Source organism: Thunnus thynnus, chromosome 3 (genome assembly GCF_963924715.1).
Source record: "Thunnus thynnus chromosome 3, fThuThy2.1, whole genome shotgun sequence".
Lineage (NCBI taxonomy): Eukaryota > Metazoa > Chordata > Actinopteri > Scombriformes > Scombridae > Thunnus > Thunnus thynnus.
In genome coordinates, this window is record NC_089519.1 from 27804051 (window position 1) to 27825467 (window position 21417).

At 40.5% G+C, this 21417-nt stretch overlaps 2 protein-coding genes across 5 annotated transcripts in view; one reads left to right on the forward strand and one right to left on the reverse strand.

Annotated features, from left to right (window-relative positions):
* Positions 1–23: 23 nt before the first annotated feature.
* Positions 24–21417, forward strand: part of slc5a10 (solute carrier family 5 member 10) — a 31425-nt gene continuing 10031 nt past the window's right edge. The window contains exons 1-10 of one of the 4 annotated variants that reach the window (XM_067585133.1): positions 33–82; positions 356–381; positions 5082–5153; positions 5950–6054; positions 6649–6708; positions 7043–7147; positions 7250–7355; positions 7472–7552; positions 7658–7863; positions 11170–11305. In XM_067585133.1, coding sequence (XP_067441234.1) covers positions 5139–5153; positions 5950–6054; positions 6649–6708; positions 7043–7147; positions 7250–7355; positions 7472–7552; positions 7658–7863; positions 11170–11305 — 814 coding nt within the window. In that variant the 5' untranslated portion in view covers positions 33–82; positions 356–381; positions 5082–5138. The other 3 variants (XM_067585134.1, XM_067585132.1, XM_067585131.1) reach the window with 3 other exon arrangements.
* On the reverse strand, positions 8870–19830 carry LOC137179991 (protein FAM83G-like). Its single transcript, XM_067585130.1, has 5 exons — positions 18271–19830; positions 15988–16155; positions 14860–14984; positions 12125–13538; positions 8870–9960 (listed from the first exon to the last, which is right to left on the reverse strand). The coding sequence occupies exons 1-5, from the start codon at positions 18760–18762 to the stop codon at positions 9610–9612; spliced, it is 2550 nt and encodes an 849-aa protein (XP_067441231.1). The 5' UTR covers positions 18763–19830; the 3' UTR covers positions 8870–9609.

Below are 21417 nucleotides of genomic sequence, written 5' to 3' on the forward strand. Positions count from 1 at the left end.
GTGTTCTGATTGGTTGTTGAAACTCTTCTCTGCGCCTGAACTCCCATCATGCACCACGGAGTCTAATATTCTTAATATTACGGTAAATTTATTCTATCCTTTTCATGTAGAAAAGATTTTAAGTCTGTAGCCTTTACATGAGTTTTAATACATATTATTCACCATGAAGCTTAAAAAAGTGACAGTGACTCTAAGACGATAAATGCATTTTTTTCTATTAGCTTGTAAAAATCTTACAACTAGTGGCGCCGTTTGTAACCGTTGACCAGCGGGTGGCGCCACTCGAGAGGCTATGTTGTACAGATCAATTTTAGCATAACTTCATCAAATGTGACTCTTCTTTTTCTTTCATCAGCCTTAGTTGCACTTAGTCTGCCTCAGGTGAGTCCCACCCTTTCTTCTTAATGTTTTGATTTTTTATGTCTTAATTCCTTGTTGGATAATTACCTTTGTGTAAGCTAGCTGAACTACTTTCAAACTGCCTCAAATTTTCTTTGATATCCCTGTGGAGTATGGGGACCCAAATATGGAAATTAATAAATGTGGAAATGTATAAATAAATACTTAAATGTAGAAAAAAATAATATGATTTAAAAAAAAAAAAAAAAGCACATTTATTTCCTTTATTAATTTAGTATTTTTAGGGAACATTTTAATTTACTTATTTTTAATCAGTCTTACTTACTTATTTATTTCCTGTATCACTTTTTGGCCACCACAGCGGAGTTGACACTGATTAATGACATGATTAATGATCATACATCATCATATTTACAACCCACATTCTGTAGGATTTATTTGAATGTAGGGCTCATTCGTATCCCAGTAAAATCCCCATTGGTGCTGTCCTGTAGCAGCTTTCCTGAGTTTGTCTGCAGAGCTTCTTGACAGTCTGTCTGTCTGCTGTTAAACTGACTGTTAAAGTTAAAGATCCCCCCTTCACACGTTTTAAGATATATAAAGATACTTTGGTTTGAATGATAATTTGTGTCTGATATGGTTTTTCCCCCAAAAAATGCCTAGTTAGAAATTCTTAAAAAAAAATACATCTACTCCTTCTCTCATTGAAAAATCCTGAATCTATGAATATGCACATATTTTTCATTTCAGAAGTTTAACTGCTGAACATAAGAAATCTCTTCCTTCACTGAAAAGTCCATTCTCAGTGTATGTGCACTGAAGGCATCACACTTGTTTAAGTTGGATACAGGACCACAATTAGGCCTAACTCCCAAACTAGTTGTGATTTCAAGTAACACTTGCTGGTAATGTCGAGTTTAAGATGATATCTGAACAGGTATTACAGACACACAGCAAGTTTCCGACTGTTTTCTTCAGACTACAAACAATAAGAGTCTCTGAGGAGTTTTAACCCTCAAACTTTATTTAGCAGTACATTTATTCAGCTCAACATTTCAAGGCAAAACACTATCTCATGTTTATAAATTGAGAAATGTGTCTTAAAATGGAAATTTAAAGTTTGATAAACTTAAAATTCATAAAACGTCTATATTTATGTTAAGTTAATGACACAGGATAAGTTGATTCTGCTAAGTGATATTTTACAATGACCATACATGATCAGTCATAAGGCGTGTATGCAGACACACACATAAACCCTTCTTTGTTCCCTCTTTTCTAATACTTGACATATGACATAAAATTATATAAAAGTTTTTAAAATAGATTTATATGCATTTATTTATTTTAATGGTTTGATTACTGTCCCAGTATTTACCAAGTCTTCGAATAACAAAATATTCCAAGTCCTTTTACTCGCAAAGTAATAAGAGTAACTGTACTGCACAAAAACATTTGTTCATCTTAAGCTTTTACATTTTGTTGTGTGCATATGTGTGTGTGAGATTAATGATGATGTGTGTGACGTCAGGGTGTCTCCATTGCCACCATCTGCTCCTTATAGCAGACAAACACTGGCCAGCAGTTTGTGTGTGGCACTGAATTAATTTCACATCAGGGAGCACGAAAGCAAACTCACCAGACACTCTTCTTTTCCTCTCGGCTTCTCTTTTACTCACGTTGTCTCAGAGTGAAAAATATCCATATTTGAGAGCACACACACAGTTATGTGCAGACCAGTCACTGGTCATACTGTCAAAATTAAGCAATTTTTCTCAAATATAGCATGCTTTATTCATCTAATGTATTGAGCTATTTAGCCCTCATCATGAGGTTGTATTTAGTTATTGAAAAATTGGGATTTTTACATGTTGATGGATTAAATAGGTTATACTGTAACCTATTTGGTAAAAAAAATAGGAAAACTTGACTGTAATGTCTTGTATTTATGGTCATCTGTACTTTTCTTGTAACCCTTTATTAACTTAGTATTTATGGTGATCTGACCAAATGATGGACTATATACAGTCCAGACAGTAAGTATTTGGACAGTTAACACATTTTTGGCTAGACAGCCACAGACCAACCCTATTACCCCAAGTGTCTGTCCGTCACTGACTGACTCACTGAGTGATGAAGTTATACACCATTGGTCGGCCGGCCCAGTGTTGGAGTTTCCCCATTGGCCGTTGCTCTTTCAAAATGAATCAGTGCAAACAGTTTCTATTATGTCCTAAGGAGGCGTTTACAGCAGAGTGAGCACAGTACCAAAATGCTTCAGCACATTCAGTTTGAGATAAAACAATGAACTACTATATTACAAATTGCCAAGTGTCAGCTTTAATTTGAAAAAAATTATTTTTTTGAAAAATAAAATCTCTCTCAGGGAGATCTTTTAGAGTATCTTGGAGTTGGGGGAGTGTCTAAACCACAAGGCTTATCCACAGGGGTTCCTCAAGGGTCAGTGCTCAGTCCCCTTCTCTTTCCAATATACACTACCTCACTTGGTGCAATCATCTGCTCCCATGGTTTCTCATACCATTGCTATATGGGCGATACCCAATTCTTCCTATCGTTCCTGCCAGAAGACCTCACAGTCTCGGCACGGATTTCGTCATGCCTTGCCAATATCTCAGCATGGATAAAGGAATGCTACTTTCAGCTTAACCTCTGAGTTCCTTGTCATCCCAGCCAGTCCGTCTATACAACAAAAGATCAGTATCCAGCTCGAATCAGCCCAACACATGCCCACAAAGTCTGCCCGAAATTTTGGTGTCATGATTGATTACCAATTAACATTTAAGGTTCATGTGGCCTCAAGTGCGCAGGCATGTCAATTAGCCCTGTACAACATCAGGAAGATCAGACCCTCCCTGTCTGAGCATGCAGCACAGTTCCTGATACAGGCTCTCGTAATATCACGTATTGACTACTGCAACTCCTTTCTGGCAGGCCTCTCCGCATGTACATTCAAACATCTGCAGATCATCCAGAACACAGTGGCACGTCTGGTCTTCCATCAGCCCAAAACAGCACGTGACTCCGCTGTTGATATCCCTCCACTGGCTCCCGGTTGCTGTCCGCATCAAATTCAAAGTTCCCGGTGGTGGAACAAGTTACCAAACTCCACTTGATCCACAGAGTCCCTCTCAACCTTTAAGAAAAAAGTCAAAGACCCAGCTCTTTCATGAACACCACCGCACCTGATGGACTTGTAAAATAATTTTTCTTTAAAGTATTATCCGCTTTGATGCACTCTATACATTTCTTACCTATCCTATCAAACCTGCATTTAGCTTTATGGCACGTCTTATTCGAGTTCCCGACTAGTTCCTTGCTTGTGTTGTATTAACTCTCATGTGTACGTCGCTTTGGATAAAAGCGTCTGCTACATAAAATTGTAACATTGTAATATCAATAAAGAAAGGACTACATAGTGCCCAAAGTTTAGCAGTTCACACGTAATTGGACATTTGGATACTAAATGTGTCTTGGGCAGCTATGTGTCGTTTCGACGTTAGTTCATGCACAAAAGAGCTCATGTGGCTCAGCGTTGATAAAGAGTTATATATATATATATATATTTCATTCCAAGACACTATTTGTGTCCATCATCAGTCAATAATGCAAAATCACAGATGAATATGTCCTCACACATCAAACTTTTTGTTGAAAAGTCTTCAAGAAATGACAATAAATTGAAAAAGAAATTGTGTCCAAACTGATTTTGTAAAAGTTGGTGAAAGGGTTTTCAAATGTTAGCTGTCTTACTGGAGTGAAAGTGTTTCTCAGACTTATAGGTTACTTCCTGATAATTACTGAATGAAACCGTAAACAGTTCAGAAACTCTCTGTTTCTCTCTCACACACTTTCACTGACTCTACTTAGCACTTACCAGCAGATGTTTGTGTGTTTAGACGCTAATGATTATAAACTTGTCATCGGCAATGATTGACCACCTGTGTGTGTGAGTGTGTGTGTGTGTGTGCATCAGCGTGGACTCTGGTCCACATGAGCATCTGCTGTACTCCACTCTTCACCCATACCGCACACTCCATTATCCCCTAGCACAGCGTGTGTGTCAGCGCTGCAGGTGCCACATTAAGGTGATGTGTTTAATCATCAATTCAACCAAGGGACTGCCCTCTTCACACGTACATGTAACACCTCGTCTCAGGCTTTTGGTAACAGCGAGGTCAGCTCGTAGTCCAGCCGAGAGGGGACTTTCACCAAGGGCTGCAGTGTGTGTTTGAGTGTATGTGTGTGTGTGTGTTGGATGGGCTGGATGGGAAGCATTTAGAAGTTCTTCATTAGACTGTGTAGTTTTGGTTAGTTTGAAAAATTTTTATAGTTTAGGGAGTGTAATGATTTTTTCTTGGTGTTTTTAAAGTAGGTCTACAGTGTGAGATCGTGACAGGTGTGTGTATATGTGTGACTGAAAGGAAAGAACAATACAAGAAGCAAATTTGTGCAGTTTTGGTGCATTTTTAAGTGTGTGCACATTCTTGTGAACACTGAGGATGCCGAATTCCACCGTCAACTTCTACGCCCTGTCGCAGTCATTCAGCTTCTCTGACATTATCGTCATAGCAACCTACTTTCTTCTCAACCTCGCTGTCGGCATCTGGGTAAGAGTCAGAGGTGCATTTGTGTGTGTTTTCTGCTTGTGTGAATGTTTGTATGGACGGACGCTTGTGTGTAACTCTTGTTTTCTCCGTCAGTCATCATGCCGGGTGAGCAGGAATACTCTGAGTGGATATTTCTTGGCTGGACGGGACATGGCCTGGTGGCCGGTGAGTGTGTATCTTTCATTATCTGTTCTGTAGCATCTCTAATACTCATGATGTTGTTTTTGTATATATAAAAAAGAGAAGTTTCTAATTCTTGTTCTGTATTTTTGATCTGTAATGGGATGAAGCTTTATCTGATAAACTTTTAGAAGTGTCTGGTTGTAAATATCAGTGTGCGTGGATATGAATATAGATTAGTGATTTTTGGCAGCATTAGGCATGTCCACAAACAAGCTGTATGTGGGTTATGCTTAGAGCTGCAACAATAAGTTGATTAATCAACTGGAAGAAAATGAATCGCCAACTATATAGTGATAATCAATTAGTTTTGAGTGGTTTTTTAAGAAAAAAATACCAAAATCCTCTGGTTCCATTCTCTTAAATGTGAATATTTTCTTGTGATATTTGCTTTGATAGTAAACTGCATTTCTTTTGGTTGTGGGCTGTTGATCCGGACAAAACAAGACATTTTAGGTTGCATCATGGGCTTTGGGAAACAGTGAATGACATTTTCACCATTTTCTGGCATTTTATAGACAAAAAAAACTAATCAGTTAATTGGGAAAATAATTGTCAGATTAATCAATAGTGAAAATAATCATTAGTTGCAGCCCTAGTTATGATTATAAGGGCAAAAAATGTAATTTAAATTAAAAAAATGTTTAATCTCAGCTGTAACGTGGCCTACCTGTGTGTCAAATCATGTATGTAACCTCTGTAAATATATTGAATCCTGTATTATTAATTAATGTAATCAGTGGATTAAAAAAAAAATTCAAATGTCCATGTGTTTGTGCAGATTGGAGCGTCTCTGTTTGCCAGTTCAGAGGGCTCAGGTCTGTTTATTGGTTTGGCTGGGACTGGAGCAGCTGGAGGCATCGCTGTCACTGGCTTTGAATGGAACGTGAGTATAGACAAACATCTATTCAACAAAACGTTATGAGACACTATTAAAATTCATCTATTAATAGTACCATAACACAATATAGTCTGGAATGAAGCAGAGCTGGCCTGCTAAACTCTGTACATGCTATTTCTTTTGTGGTGTGTTGTATTAATACGACTGACCAGACCAATGATTTGTGCAAGAAAAACAACACAGAGCTACAATAACTGAAAAGAGAACAACTAACATGTAAAATTTCAAAAGCTATTTTACCAGACTACCTCTTGGAAAATGGCTGTCTAGACTTAAAAAAATGATTAAATTACTGTTTCCTTTTTTTTTGTCTGAACTTCCCCAAATAGCTGTAACAGAGAGCCAGCAGCAGGGGGCACCAGCAGAACTCTTTAATGCCACAAAGCCAAATTAAGCCTTAGACATGAGGCATGAGTCACTCCGTTAAACACAGCAGCAGCACAAAAGCTCCTGCATACCTAGCACATAATGAGTTAAAACTTTTACCTCAGTTTGATTTTTCTGCCTGAGACGACTGTTGTGGGGAATCTGGTCAAACCTCTCTGTCCTCTTTCCATCTCCTTTCTGTCTTTCTCACAGGCCACCTATGTGCTGCTGGCTCTGGCCTGGGTTTTTGTGCCTGTCTACATCTCCTCAGGGGTTAGTTTGCACACACTCACACACACACACACAAACACAAGTGCGTGTCTGCTTGTTAAGGCTGGCTCTGCGGGTACATTTGGTGCCAGGTGCGGGTACATTTGGTGCCAAGAGGCGCTGTCCTCACAAGCACTCCCCACCTATAAAATTCCCAAACAGGGTGTTACACTACACTGCACATAAATTTAACTGTCTTCGAATAACTAATAATAAATAATTACTCTTCATAATTTTATTCAAAACAGATGAAACTTGCCCACAGTTACTTTCTGCCCATTGGCAGGTTTATTAGTTTGCCTCAGTTGTGTGAGTGTGTTGAAATGTGTGTGTTCAGATCGTGACAATGCCGGAGTACCTGGGCCGTCGTTTCGGGGGAGAGAGGATCCGAACTTACCTGGCTGTCCTCTCACTGCTGTTGTCCGTCTTCACAAAGATATCAGTATGACAAGCAGATAAATCACACTGCCTTTGGTGTTATTTGGCCCCCTAGCAACACTATCTAATCCAAGTCTCCTGTGATGTGTTGTCTTTCTGTCGCCAGACTGACCTGTACTCTGGAGCCTTGTTTGTTCAGGTGTGTCTGGGATGGAACCTCTACCTGTCCACAGTCCTCATGCTGGTGGTCACTGCTCTCTACACTATTGCTGGTACACAAATACTGTACATCTGTTACTACTGTTTTCATGTATTTTTTAGAGACAATACATAAAAATGTTGTTGGCTGATATTAAAAGATTTCCTCAATGCACTTACTTCCTTTCAGGCGGTCTTGCTGCTGTAATCTACACTGACACTCTACAGACATTTATCATGATTGTAGGTGCAATCATCCTAACAATTACTGGTATGCACAATTTCCATCATTTAAATGCAAGGAGGAATTATGCAAACATATTTTCAGTCATAAAACAGCAGTTATTTTAAGGAAATATGTGTTCCTGGTCTGCAGCCTTTAACAAGATTGGTGGCTACAGTAACCTGGAGCGAGTTTACAGTATGGCGGTGCCAAGCAAGATCATTCCCAACAGTACCTGCCACCTGCCACGTCAGGACGCCATGCACCTGTTCAGAGACGCTGTCACTGGAGATCTGCCCTGGCCTGGCATGACCCTGGGGCTCACCATACTGGCCACCTGGTACTGGTGCACTGACCAGGTACATGTACATACTCACACAAACAAATGCATGTGCATATACAGGCAAAGCAAGTGGAAACTACCAAAGCTTTGCATGTGAGTTCCTCCAAAGGCCGCTGAGGACTTTCTCAGGAAAACCCAACTTCTCTTTCAAAATACAAACCCATTTTCCACATATAAGGTCTAAATAGCCAACTTTCTCTCCCTTATGTGTTCTGATGGCACTTTTTTAAAAATAACTGTACTGTTAAAAAGCTATTAACCATTTTATTTTATGTTGTTTTGCTCAGTAGTTTCTGCCAAATGTAATGATAAGTTTCCAGCACATAGTTTGGGTAATAATCTTAGTGTTTGCCTTTGTTCTCTCCTCCAAATACTCAATCTCTAGAAAAGCTAATAAACAGACATTGTGGTGAGATTGTTCTGTCAACTACAGTTTACAAAAAAATAGAAATCTAAATTTATGGATCTACATCCGCTGAGGGAAGTCGTGCAATATAATCAAAACCTCTAAAATAGCCACTAAATGGACCTTGTGGTGATAAAGTGTTGTCCACTATTCTTTCTAGGGTCAAGAATGAGCTTTCAATCACACTGTAATATTTGTTTGGTTTTGCTCACACTACTTGACCCAGAAGACTCCATTCTACTAATGTGGCTGCTTCCAGAAATCTTAGCAAAAGGAAAGACAGAAAGTTCAGGCTCCACCCTGTTGCCCAGATGAAGATTTTGTGCCAAACCCAAACTCAAGGCTTTAAAAATCCCTTCAGAAAACTAAATGCTACATTTATATTCTGTCTGTGAGTCAAAGACATACTAAAAATACCTTACTGTACACATACACAATCACCTAACTGTTAAAGATTATACCCATTTCAGTTGTGTGGGTACACGGTCTAGGCTTCATTATGTACTTTCACTTTCAGCATGATAAACTTATGAGATATATACTGCTGCAAGATTCTTCAATCAATGGTGGATTAAACCTGAGCAAGTCCAGTCAAAAAAAAACCAAAGCAAGAATATTTCATCAATAGTCAATAATAATGTTATTTTATTTATAACATTCACTTTTGGTCCCATATCAGTGTTTAACATCACATATAAACATGTTCTTTACATCTGCATAAGTCATCAATGACATCTTCCAAATATGTGAAAGCCATCACATTACCCTCACACCATCAGTAACCAATCACAGTGGTTATCAACACAAGAGCCACTTGTATATCAGTGGGCTGACATTGTTTGTCACACATACATTGCATCTGTGTGTGTCGGATATGGACACAATATTCCAGTACAATTTTCCGAAAAAGAAAAGCACGAGGTAATTTAGAAATATTTTTTCAGAGAATTGTTACTACATCATAGAGTATCACAGATGACCACCGTTGTGGCATGTAGTAAGAAAATACCCTGCCTCTTGAGGGAATCTTTCTCAAATGTATCTGGTTATGCATTTATGCACATTTGTAAACACACAAATATCAGCTGATATGTCATTATCAAGTTTATTCTCTCACAGATATCACTATCTGCCTCTAAAATTAGTACATTACACAGGAGCCATTTACCAGGATGCATTTTTGGAAATTCATGTGATTCATTTACAGACAGTGCCTTTCAAAACATTTTATCAAATAAACTGTTAAACCCTAGTTAACAGTCAAAAAAATCCCATTTACTTAGCCTCAGAGCAGAGTCATGTATTCTTTAGCAGGAAGTTTATAACATCTTTGTGTACCTGAACTGGCCCACTGTTCTACCTAGCAGGCTTGTTATTTTGAGGCACTTTCTTCTGGGAGGCTCCGCTTCGTGCCTTCAAGTGTTTTAAATTGCTCGCTTTTGAGAAAGATACTCCTAGTAACCCTGATTGGTTGGCTGGTGGCTGTGGCGAAGCGTGATCTGCCTTTCTGTAGCCCGGGCTGTGGCGTCGTGGTGACCGACCAGAGCGTGTCTCTGGCTGCAGCGTTTGACCCTGCCAGTAACGGTGGCCTCCAATCACAGGGCCTGCTGCTCGGGTGGGGCGGTGAAAACTTCCTGGTTTGGCAATGATTACTTTAGGTCCTCTCAGTCTTGGATCTCGACCAGGAGATCTAGAACCCTGGAACAACTAAACAGATAGAAGAAGCAGAGAGAGATGAGTAGGACATCATGAAGTCCAAATGAGTTACACATAGTGCCTGTAGGGGAAATCCTCCACTACCTATTTCATACATGGAGTACCTCAGGGATCAATCCTCAGTCCTTTACTATTTTCTATCTATAATCTAACTTTAGGTCAGATATTTCAAAAGCATCATATCAGTGCAATTTTTATGCAAATGATTCACAGATCTACTTTAATTCAAAAGGTCAGGGTTGCAACTAACAATGACTGTCATTACTGATTATTTACTATATTAATCAATTAATTGTTTGGTCTATACAACACTAGAAAACAGTGAAAAATGCCTATCACAGTATACAGAGGACAAGGTGACATCATTAATGTCTTGTTTTGTCCAACCAACAGTCCAACAACCAAAACTATTCAATTTACTATGATGTAATACCAAGAAAAGAAGCCAATTCTCACATTTGAGGACCTGGAGCCATCAAATGTTTGCTTGAAAAATTACTTAAATGATAAATCGATTATCAACACAGTGGTCAATTAGTTTTGTTTCGGTCTACTTATTGTTGCAGCTGTATAAATTATGTCATGCAACGGAGCACTTGACAGATCTGCCTTACAGAAGTAAAAATCTCAGAACTTTCTTATATTATCATGGGCTCTGACAATGTGTCATGTTTGTTAAGCTTAATTTTGATCACCATGTGAATTCTGTTGTCCAATCTTGCTTCATGCATCATTGTAACATTACTATATTACTGAGGTTATATGCAATCACCTTTTTTTTGTTATTAGATAAGATCTTTATTCCTACTTGGGTCAATACAACCTACTGTATTGTAGCTTCAACTGGTTCAGAACAACAAGAATAGATCCAACAGGTGATTGCATCCTCAATTTTAGCACCTTTACATTGGTTGTCTGTATGTTTTAGAGTAGATTTTAATGATTATCTTTAAGGCATGTAAAGGGTTGGATCCTGACTATATTTCTGACTTGCTAACCCTTCTCCTAAAAACACATAATTTCAGAATAGCATTTTCTGTCTTTTTTTCATTGTTCTACTTCTGTGCTTTTACTGAATTCATTCTTTAGTTTCATCTGTTAAATTGGACTTAATTTCAATCACATTTATTTATATTTTATTACACTATACATTTCTTGTTTTTATGTCTTTTGAAAGGTGCTATTTTTCTGTATTTGTAGGTGATTGTGCAACGGTCCCTGTCTGCTAAGAACATGAGCCATGTGAAAGGAGCATCTCTCCTGGCTGCCTATCTGAAGATGCTGCCCTTTATCTTCATCATCCTCCCTGGCATGATCAGCCGTGCTCTCTATCCAGGTGCATGCACACACATGTTGGCACACACACAAACACATTTAAAAAAAGGGTAAGTTATGTTTACTGTCAGCAGGTAGTGTCTTGCTTTGGACACCACTGGCGAAACACACCCATTTTGATGGTTTTATGCGTGTGTGTGAGTGTGTCAGAGTCTGTGTCTTCCCTGGAACTCTGGATTATCACTGAATCATGCCGCCTCCCTGTTCAAACCGCCTCCCTGTTCATGCCAAGCATTACTCCTGGAAACCTCTGCTCTTTTTTACTCAGTGATTATGCAATAAACATTAAAAAAAGAATTTGACAGCAATGTGTCATTATCTACTTGTGTTAATTAGGGCTGCAAATAACTATTTTTCTTGATTCATCGATTAATCATTTGCAGTAGTGTCTTTATAGTGCTTGTTTTGTCCGTCCAACAGTCAAAAACTCAAAGATGTTCAATTTACAATGGTATGAAAAGGGGAAAACAGTAAGACCTCACAACTGAAAAGCTGGAACTAAGTACGATTTTGGTATTTATTAATCAATTATTAAAATGGTTACCAATTAATTTGCTGTTGATTTCATAATAGACTAACTGTTTCAGCTCTACAACTAACAATATTTTCTATTAGCGATTTACCATTGATCATTTTTTTCAAATAATCAATTCATGGTTTAGTCTAAAAAAGTTTTAAAAAATAGTGAAAAATAATTTCATAATTTCCAAGACCCAATGTTTAGACCAACAGTCCCAAATCCAAAGATTTACAATGAAACAAATCCCCACATTTTAGGGGCTTAAATGTAGTATTGAAATAATTTCTACTGGGTGCTTACCTTTCCTATGTGCCTGTGCGGTGAGGGATGACCATGTCTGCGCAGCTGCTGTGATTGGCGGATGAGGTCAGAGCTGTCCTCTGACTGGCTGGGTTCCCGCAGATCCAGCATGCTCTGAGAGAGGCGGGCCATCATGTTGACCCCATCACCTTGGCGATGCCCATGGCCTGACCCTGTCGTGATTCTGTTGGTCAACAGGTCGCTCGGCTGCTGCTGGGAACAATCATAAAACTCCTCGTCTGATGCCGTGGAAGCACTTGAAGGTTCGTCATTGGCTGCTCGGTCACACATGACCTTAGTGCTGTCTTGGCTGCCATCGCCATTGCTGCCAGAGTCCCCGCCATCCTTATTTGATGTAAGGCGGCCACGGCCTGGTGTTACATCTTTCTGGGTTCTCTTTTTGCTAGAAGAGCCATCTGGGGTGTCCTGTGGGTCAATTTTTATCAGAGTGACCTTTGCTTCACTAGGCTGCTCTGAGGGTGCAGGTTCAATGACCAACTGCAGTGTGCGGCGTTTAGGAACGGGAGTTGCTGCAATTTGTGCCTCTGGAGTTTGTCTAGCATTGTCTGTTGGCTGTGAATCTGCAGTAACGTTGGATTCACATGTGGGAGTGTGTGCATTTGGTTTGTGAGTGTCCTGTGTTAGAGGAGTGCTGGGCTGCTGAGGGGGGCCTCGGGAATCTGTTGCATCAGTTTGGTCTTTACTTGGAGCTGTGTGTTTCTGCTCTTTGAGCTGTTTATTGGTTGGGCTCACAGGAGTAGAGCCTTCAGCACTTGTATTCCCAGAAGCAGGTTCTGCTGTTTCTGCAGCATTCGCATCCTGACCTGACGCAGGTGCCTCAGTCTGTGCTGGTAGTGTCAGCGGTGACTTGAAGCGTATTGCCTGACTGACCTCAAACCGCTCCGACCTCTGCAAGTGGACCTGATTGGCTCGCTTTTCATCCCTGATGTTGATGAAACCAATCACATCGCTCGGCGGGTCTGGCTCTGGCCAGGTGGGAAGGTACGGAATCAGGTACGCTTTCTCCAGATGGGCCAATCCAGGATGTATGGGTGGCTCTTCTGAAACATTCTTAAGACGTCCTTTCCTAAATTTTAGCCCAGTGGGATTCTGGGAATTTGAGTTCTTGTTGCTGGAGTTTTGGTCTGACGAGGTGGGACTTGTGTGAGTCCCTGTGACAACAAGGGCATATTTGGGATTGATAAGCTTCCTAGCAACAGTAGCTGACACCGGAGCAGGAGCTGCCTGAGGGAGCGGGTCAGGGATTGGTTCGTCTACCATTGGAACCTTGCTGAGAGACACACCTCTGGACATGAGGAAAAGGTCCCGAAACTGCAGGTCGAAGGTCTCCACTGCCTGCCCTGTGATCACTGTGATGAGGTTACGGTCCAAACGAGAGGAGGACCAGGTGAAGCTGGAATAACACAAACATGCAGACATTTACACTAGTGTTCCCTTTTTATCTGCTATTCTGAATGTCACTTAGATGTATCACAGCTTTTCCAGCCTGCTAAATCTGTCCCAGTTTCTGTTTGTCCCAAAAACACTTTCTTCTATGTCATAACACCCATAGAGAAAACCCATGTTACTTTTAATCATTACATCAGACATTTGTACCCTGGAGTCATGCATCACATTATGCTCTTTGATCACACGATTCTTGCATGTTTGTCCTCAATTTTCTGGTGGAACAGCACTAGTGAGATACAGTCTAAGACTGCATGCAAAGATGTTGGTAAATAGGTAACTACAAGACCAAAATGACAGAGAACTGAAAAGTCTGTGTGTGTTGAGGTGAAGGTTTACAATGCTGGAAAATCTACATCATTTTCAGAAATTAGCTCTTACAGATACAGTTCGGCATGCTTTCAGTGTCTGCCCAAGGAAAAAATTATTAGTGGGTAGAATTTTTATGTAATTATAGCATCTTGCAAATTATTTTGATGGTATAAGTAATTTTTTGTAAAAAAAGGAGACATTACTGGTGAAAACTGGCGGTGTCACTGTGTTGCTTTGAGCCCATTCATTTCAGTACTTCTGGATTGGATGGTGGGAGGCGGGGTTGTATATTTGCATGCACTGCTGTTAGCCCCAGTGTTTTTGTCTGATACTACCACTGGGAGGTACCAAAGTTATAAATTTTATAATTCAACTCAACACTGACATATTATCATCTTATTAGGTTGTTGTGGCAAACGTGTTAGCTAACAGTTGTCTATTAACACATCCAGCATTGGAATCATGTCATTATTCAGACTCGCATTAGCTTCGTTTTGGTCTCCGCCAACTCCTGATGAAAATATCTGTCTATTTGGCTGCTAAATGCCACACTATCTCACCAGCTAGTCATTAGCTTTGTTGGTCTGCCGTCTGGTGCAGGGCAGGTAGAGTAGATTGGGTAGAGTGAGTTTATCAGAGCTTTTTGCTGTAAACAGCTGCCTGCTGCAACTGGAAACTGAAGTAGACTGGATGAGATGCGGATGTGGGCCAGAAAACCAAAATACTGAACTGAAAGACACCAAAACACTCCACAGAGTGAAGAGGAACTGCAGAGTTGGCCGATTAATATCTGTGGGTTTTTCTTAGAGTGATCCCTTTTCACACACACAGTCATTTGATCGATTTGTAATACAAAAATATTGATTAGTGCAGCTTTAACTACATGAGTAAAGTATATTGTATAAAGAAATGCACTGTGTAGATGCATAATAGTGCACACTCATAACACTGCTCACCTGTATGAACCAGAGATGGCTCTGTCTCCATCTACCAGGAGAAACTTCTGGCTCAGAGAACCACGCAACTTCTGTGCCGACCGTGTAAAGAACTCCACGCCTCCGCAGCAGCGCACACGCAGATTCTGCACAAACACACACACAAAGGTTTAATGCTACATAGAAAGAGGCTCTTGGGATTTGTTGTTGACAAAAGGAAGGATTTTAGTGAACAAAAGAGAAATCAGGGTGAGACAAGAGAATGGGGAAACAGTAAAAAACAAGTTTTCATGTTGCTTAATTACAGCGTTTCTCTATTAATACCATCATAACCTCGTGTTTGCTGACTCTACAGGTTAGAGCATGGACTGTATCAATGTGTGTACATGCTTGTATGGCACACCCTGCAGTGTTTGTCTTCAGCCCTGTGATAAGGGTGTGGCTCCTGGCCGAGTGTTACCTCATAAGTAAATCTTCTGTGTGAAATCTCACAGGAGACACTAACCATAGATGTCGTAAATACTCATCATAACAACAGAGATGGCATATGACAAAGAAGTTGAAAGAGAGGGGGTCTTGTGGTTAAAGCTATGAGGAAGAAAGAAGGAGAAACGAAAGAGAAAACTTTACAGAAAGTAAAGTGAGCCTGTGTGTGGTTTGTCTAATTGCCTTCAGCACAGACGGGAATGTGCCTAATATCTCTATGACTTCCAGTCTAAAATATTTACAAAATTCCCCATGAAACACTAAGTGTTTTCTGTTACTGCCTAGACCAGTTTAACTCAGAGAGACAAAGAATGACAAAGAAATTCAGCCTATAGAGACCAACAAGCTGCTGCATGAACCTTATCAAGGCCTGCAGGCAAAACCTGTTACACCTATGTCAATCATATGCCATACATTCAAACAGTTTTTTACGTTAAATTATACTTTGGAAAATGTATCTTTAACTAAACATTTTATTTAAAATGCTAGCAATGGAACTTTTTCAAATAAACTATTTTATATTATGCTGTACTTATCAAGAGTAGCCATCTATCCAACTAGCTCATCTCCCAGCTTATCAAAACTTCATCTGGGCGTGTTCATCTGTGTGTGTGTGTGTTCATCTGTGTGTGTGTGTGTGTGTGTGTGTGTGTGTGTGTATACCTTTAGGTGTCCACGGTGCATATCAGCTCTTCCACACATGGAAAGGAAACAGGGGACCGCAGCCATGTCAATGATTATGTATACAGGAACTTTACGTTTGTAGGCTGCATCCAGCAGGTCTCGAAAGATATCCACATCTGTAAACACATCCATCACCACAGCTATCACCTACACAGACACACACACACACACACACAAAACATCACACACAGACACACACACAAAAACATCACACACACAGGAAACCACAAATGGTGTTAGTGTTTCCTGGTCTGTGAGGGTGGGTTCGATTTAAGCTGCTCTTATCAACAATATTAAACCCATTAAAAATCTCAAAGGAAGTTGGGCACTTACGAGAACTGCATTCAAACAATAAATAAACCCCCCCAAAGACAGAGAATATTTTAATTGTGATGAACCTAGAAGTTGCATAAAGAGACTGCTAGAAACACAGAATGTTTTGCAGAGTGGTGATAAAAAGTGAAGTGACAGGACAGTGTTTGTTCTGCAGGTTCATCAACTTGCCAACAATAGTGCCAGCATTGTACTCTTCACACAGCGCTGTCTATTCACTTCTCATCTGCCACATAGTGATACATTTAAAACAAGGCAGCAGCCCCAAAGGTTGAACACTTGGTGAATAAACTGAACAAGAAAACAATGAATTGCTGTTAATAAGTGAAGCTTGATGTTTTAATTATTACGACAGGTTGCAACTCAACTTCATTGTCATTATACTTGCGGACAATAAAAAAATATTTTGTGGATAAAGTTATAAAAACTAGAAGGAAGATTTAATAACAACCTTGGGGCACATATAACACCAACCGCACAGTGAAAAGATATCTAACGTTAAGTCAATTAAATTTGGCCTTTAAGTTTTTTTCTTTAGCTCTGGGGTGGTATTTGACTATGATGTGTACATGCATGTGCCAGCATTCATGTATGTGAGAGGTAAAAGTGATGCGTAGGGCGCTGGCATTTAACGCATTCATTGACGTCAGGGCTTCTTTTTTTTTTCCCGCAGGCGTGTCAAGACCAGGCTTGTTTCATTAAAACTTTGCTGGGTGCATGTGTGAGAGTGGTTGAGGCCAGACAGGACAAAAGGAAACAATGAGAAATGAAGAAATGAGCAGAACCCTAAACAGATAGAAAAGTACTGCTGAAGATTAGATTCAATTAAAAAAGCTAATTTCATGTTATGTTTGATAGATATGACTTTGTTAGCCCAGAATATAACTGCATAGCTATAAGTACTGAATGGAGAAAACAGCTGAGGAAGTCAAATCTGTGATCAAAACAATCATTCTCACTCTGTCAGTGCTTTAACATGTAGTAAGTGTTACTGAATTATAGAGAGTGGACAAACATCTGGACCATAAAATGCAATCTAACACAATAGCCCTGCAATGCCTTTGTCAGACAAGCACTGATTTGTAGATTGTGGTGTTGTGGTGCTGAACTGCAAATGATTATTCATTCATTATTTACACTGAGCAGCCAGAAAAATATTAAAACCACAGTCCTTTAGTTTTTGTTGAGAATACTTCTGTAATTTTATGGAGGTCTGAAATCATAGGATATTTTATGATATCAATAAGGCAAATGCAGGCAAAATCATATAAATAATCAAACTCATGTTTCACTGTCATCTATCAAATAATACCAAACTCTTCATATGTATGAAAATAATACATCAATAACTGCTTTTGTGAGTGTAATTGCTCGGAAATATTAGTGTGGAAAACAGAAGTGAGTACAACAATGACATTTTAAATTCATATCATTGTCATTGTGTCTGCTGGAAGTCTATAAATGATAATATTGAATTACTGCACAGATACAGTGTTGACTCAGTTCTCTGGTTTGAGTCTCTGTGTTGGAGTGTTATTGCATTGGACTTTAACATGTTAAAAGGTGTTTTGGCCATGCAGCTTGTATGGATACAATATGATATGCAATATATGATACAATATAATGAAATCCAATACAACAGCACAACTATAATCTAAAAAAACGAGTGAGTTGTACCAATTTATCTCTGACACACTGTCAGTAATGCTTAAAAAATCAAGGTTGCATAAAGGGAGCAGGTTGTTTACTCTGTTGTATTAGATTTCATTAAATGTACAAGGGTTTTTATTCTTTTTTAACTCAGGATATGATGAGTTTTTGTAACTTTGTATATCTGATTTTGCTGGAGTCTCGTGGAACTTTTTCAATCACTGCATTATAACATAGCATCAGCATCATCATCATCATCATCATCATCTTCATGTCTACCTTCTGGGCTGATGCAATGCTCTTGCGCACCACCTCCTTGATGTGCGTGTTCCCCTCAGTTGGAGGTTGGGTGTACACGGTCACGCGCGTGACCCCCCTGTAAGAGCTGGCCTCGGGCCAACCGAGGTCCAGCTCCGCCACTGAGGCCTCAGACCGGTCTGGCCAGTACTGGAGCGACACCTCGCCGTCTCCCCCTTCTTCCCCGGATCCTGGGGTGATGGGAACCGGTCCTGGTGTCTCTGGTTTCGGGTAATGCTCGTACCCGGGCCGGTAGGCCTCCGCTATGTGAACAATCCGCTCCAGCTCCGGTCCAGACAGGAACTCCCGGACGCCATTCTTGCTGATGTAGTCCCTGAATGCGTCTCGGCCCCCGGTGATGAGAGACTCGAGCGCCAACCTTTGGTCCTCGCTGTAGAAAAACTCTGGTTTACTCTCACTCACGCGTAAATTGACGTGGTGGTTGTCCAAACACTGGATCTGAGACAACGCCATGACTTCAAAATATCCACCGGTCAATAAATAGTTAAGTAATGAAACCGCTCTGACCCAGTTTCCACTCGCAGGTCCGCAGGGTCAAACCACGAAAAAGTGCGATCTGACATTCCGGTCCATAATGTGTCCGCGTGACCTGGACCCAGCGAGGAGGTAAACAGATCCCTCCGGTCGGGAAAGATTTTAATCTGATGGCAGTAAACCGCTACAGCTGCTCTTCAACCCAGATCTCAGATTACTCTCACGAACTCAGGTGTTGTGAGAACAAAGCACCCCCCGCCCAGCGCCACGCCCTCCACCTGACAGGGGCCGGGCAGCCGCTGCAGCGACCCGGTTCAGCTGCTCCAGCCGCGGGGCCCGGTAGACATGGAGACAGAGGCAAAGGGAGACAGGCAGCTGTCTGGGTGGATGAGTGTGTCAGTGTGTGTGCCAGTGAGTCAATCCAAAGCGGAACGCAGACTTGAGATAGAGAAAGAAAAGATCTAATCCTCCTTTAAAATGTGTTGAAACTCTGCGTGACTCAGTCTCTAACTGTTGCGCTGACGAGTCAGTTTTCCTCTTTTTTTGTTGGAGCGCTGAAGTCTGACGGACACGCTTCACAGATGTTCAATGAATGCTCAGAAAAACCAACTGTAGAGTTCCCGAAAGACAAAAAAAGTCGTAGATTTCACCAACGTGGCGGGTTCGAGTCTCAGCTTTCACTAGTTTAACATCCAAGGCGGGTTGTTTTCTTCAGTTTTCTGTGTCCCTCCAGACGGAAAGTTCATCGAGGTTCAGTGAACAGTGAAGAGCTGCCGGTGTGTGTCTGACCCTGGAATTCAGCAACGGAAGCTCGGTTACCGGAGGCTGAAAGGCGGAGTGTCCGGTAGTTGGTTGGGAAAGAGAGGGATTTTAACTCCACCCTCTTGCTTGGACAGAGGGAGAAAAATCTAGTTTTTCATCCCATGTCTGAACACTTACAAACAGACCAGTATCAAATAGCCTGCTCCCTTTGTGTAACCTATAATTTTTAAGCATTACTGACAGTGTGTCAGAGAGAAATTGGTACAACTCACTCGTTTTTTTTTAAAAAGATTATAGTTGTGTTGTATCTATACAAGCTGGGTGGACAAACACTTTTAAACATAAAGTCCAGTTCAACAACACCCCAACATAAGGGCAAACAGCGTAATAGCTAGTCCATTACTATTATAAGTTTTACTGATGTTATGGGAGCTTTAATGTTTTGTGGTTTGATGACTGTACTTTTTAACCTCTAAAACTTCCTGTAATAGGCTATTAGCTTATCAGCATTTAAAAAACTAGAATAACATCAGAGAGGAGTGTCATCTGGGGCAATGCCCTATTTAGGTAATTCAGTGTAGATACCAAGTTTATTTCTAACCGGTGTAACTGCTGGTTAGTGATGTGTCACTGATAAAAACACTGTGAGAGATGACTAATGAATGTCTGAATCTGGGGTTTAGATTGAAATAAGTTCCTACATGTAGGAATTCAACCAACAGACAAGTGACATAACAGATCATTAAACATTACGCTGATGTGATAAACATGTCGGAGATTCTCATCACGCCAAGCACAGAATGGAGGTCAGAGATTAACTGTAGCAACTTCGGAGAAAATCATTGAAGGCCGCTTTTCTTTGTGTTTCTGATGTCCCATGTTAGTATTATGTTACAGAGCAGGGAGGTATTTCACGTGCGATCATATGTTGTTTACAGCCATCCATGTGTGTTTGTGAATTAATGTGCATTTAGAGTACATGTATGCTTACTGTGTGAGCCAACAAGAGATAAATATAATAACTACAACTGCTACATTTACTGTTATTTAGCAGGATTTTGTGTAATTATACATGTGCAGGTTACATTATTTGGAATCAGTAATTTTACTTTATTTAAACCAAAGTGTACATGTAATTTTCTTTTATATACTATACAGACAAGTGACAAATTTCCGTAAGTGTCTTAGTAAGGTTTTGGGCCTCCATGTGCTGCCAGAACAGCTTCAATACAGCTTGGCATTGATTCTACAAGTCTCTGAACTCTCCTGGAGGGATGAACCTGATTCTTCCAAAAGATATTCCCTCATTTGGTGTTTTGATGATGGTGGTGGAGAGCGCTGTCTAACATGTCGGTCCAAAATCTCCCATAGCTGGGTTGAGATCTGGTGACTGCAAAGGCCATAGCATCCCAGATCGCAAAGTTGCTGTGGCCCAGATCCGGCCCACACCCGACACTTTCGGCATTTTCATCCGGCCCACATGCCACATGGAATGATGGCACTTGGGCGGTCCGCTCCTGTTTCCCAGATCTGGGCCACAAGCGAGCTGTATGTCAACCAGGAACAAACCAGATAAACCAGAACTGGCCCACATCCAGAATACACGTACCTGAGAGCACCGCATCTTTACCAAAAAAGGTCCACATTTGATTTGGGATATTTGGGCCATATTTGCTATTTTACATGCGGGCCATTTCAGGCTTACATCCATTTTGTCCGGGCCAGAAGAAGGCCATGAATGCTGCATCATTGCCTGAAGTGGCCTACTTCCGTATGCAATCTGGGATATGATTCACATCATTTTCATACTCATCAAACCAGTCAGTGACCCCTCGTGCCCTTTTGGCGGAGGCATTGTCATCCTGGAAGAGA

Bases quoted from the DNA above. Each gene is read 5' to 3' on its own strand.
- LOC137179991 (XM_067585130.1), bottom strand. From the start codon at position 18,762: ATGGCGTTGTCTCAGATCCAGTGTTTGGACAACCACCACGTCAATTTA. The intron at 16,156-18,270 runs GTAGACATGAAG...GTGTCTGTGTAG, and splicing joins GCATTGCATCAGCCCAGAAG to GTGATAGCTGTGGTGATGGA. The intron at 13,539-14,859 runs GTGAGCAGTGTT...GTGTTATTCCAG, and splicing joins GCCATCTCTGGTTCATACAG to CTTCACCTGGTCCTCCTCTC.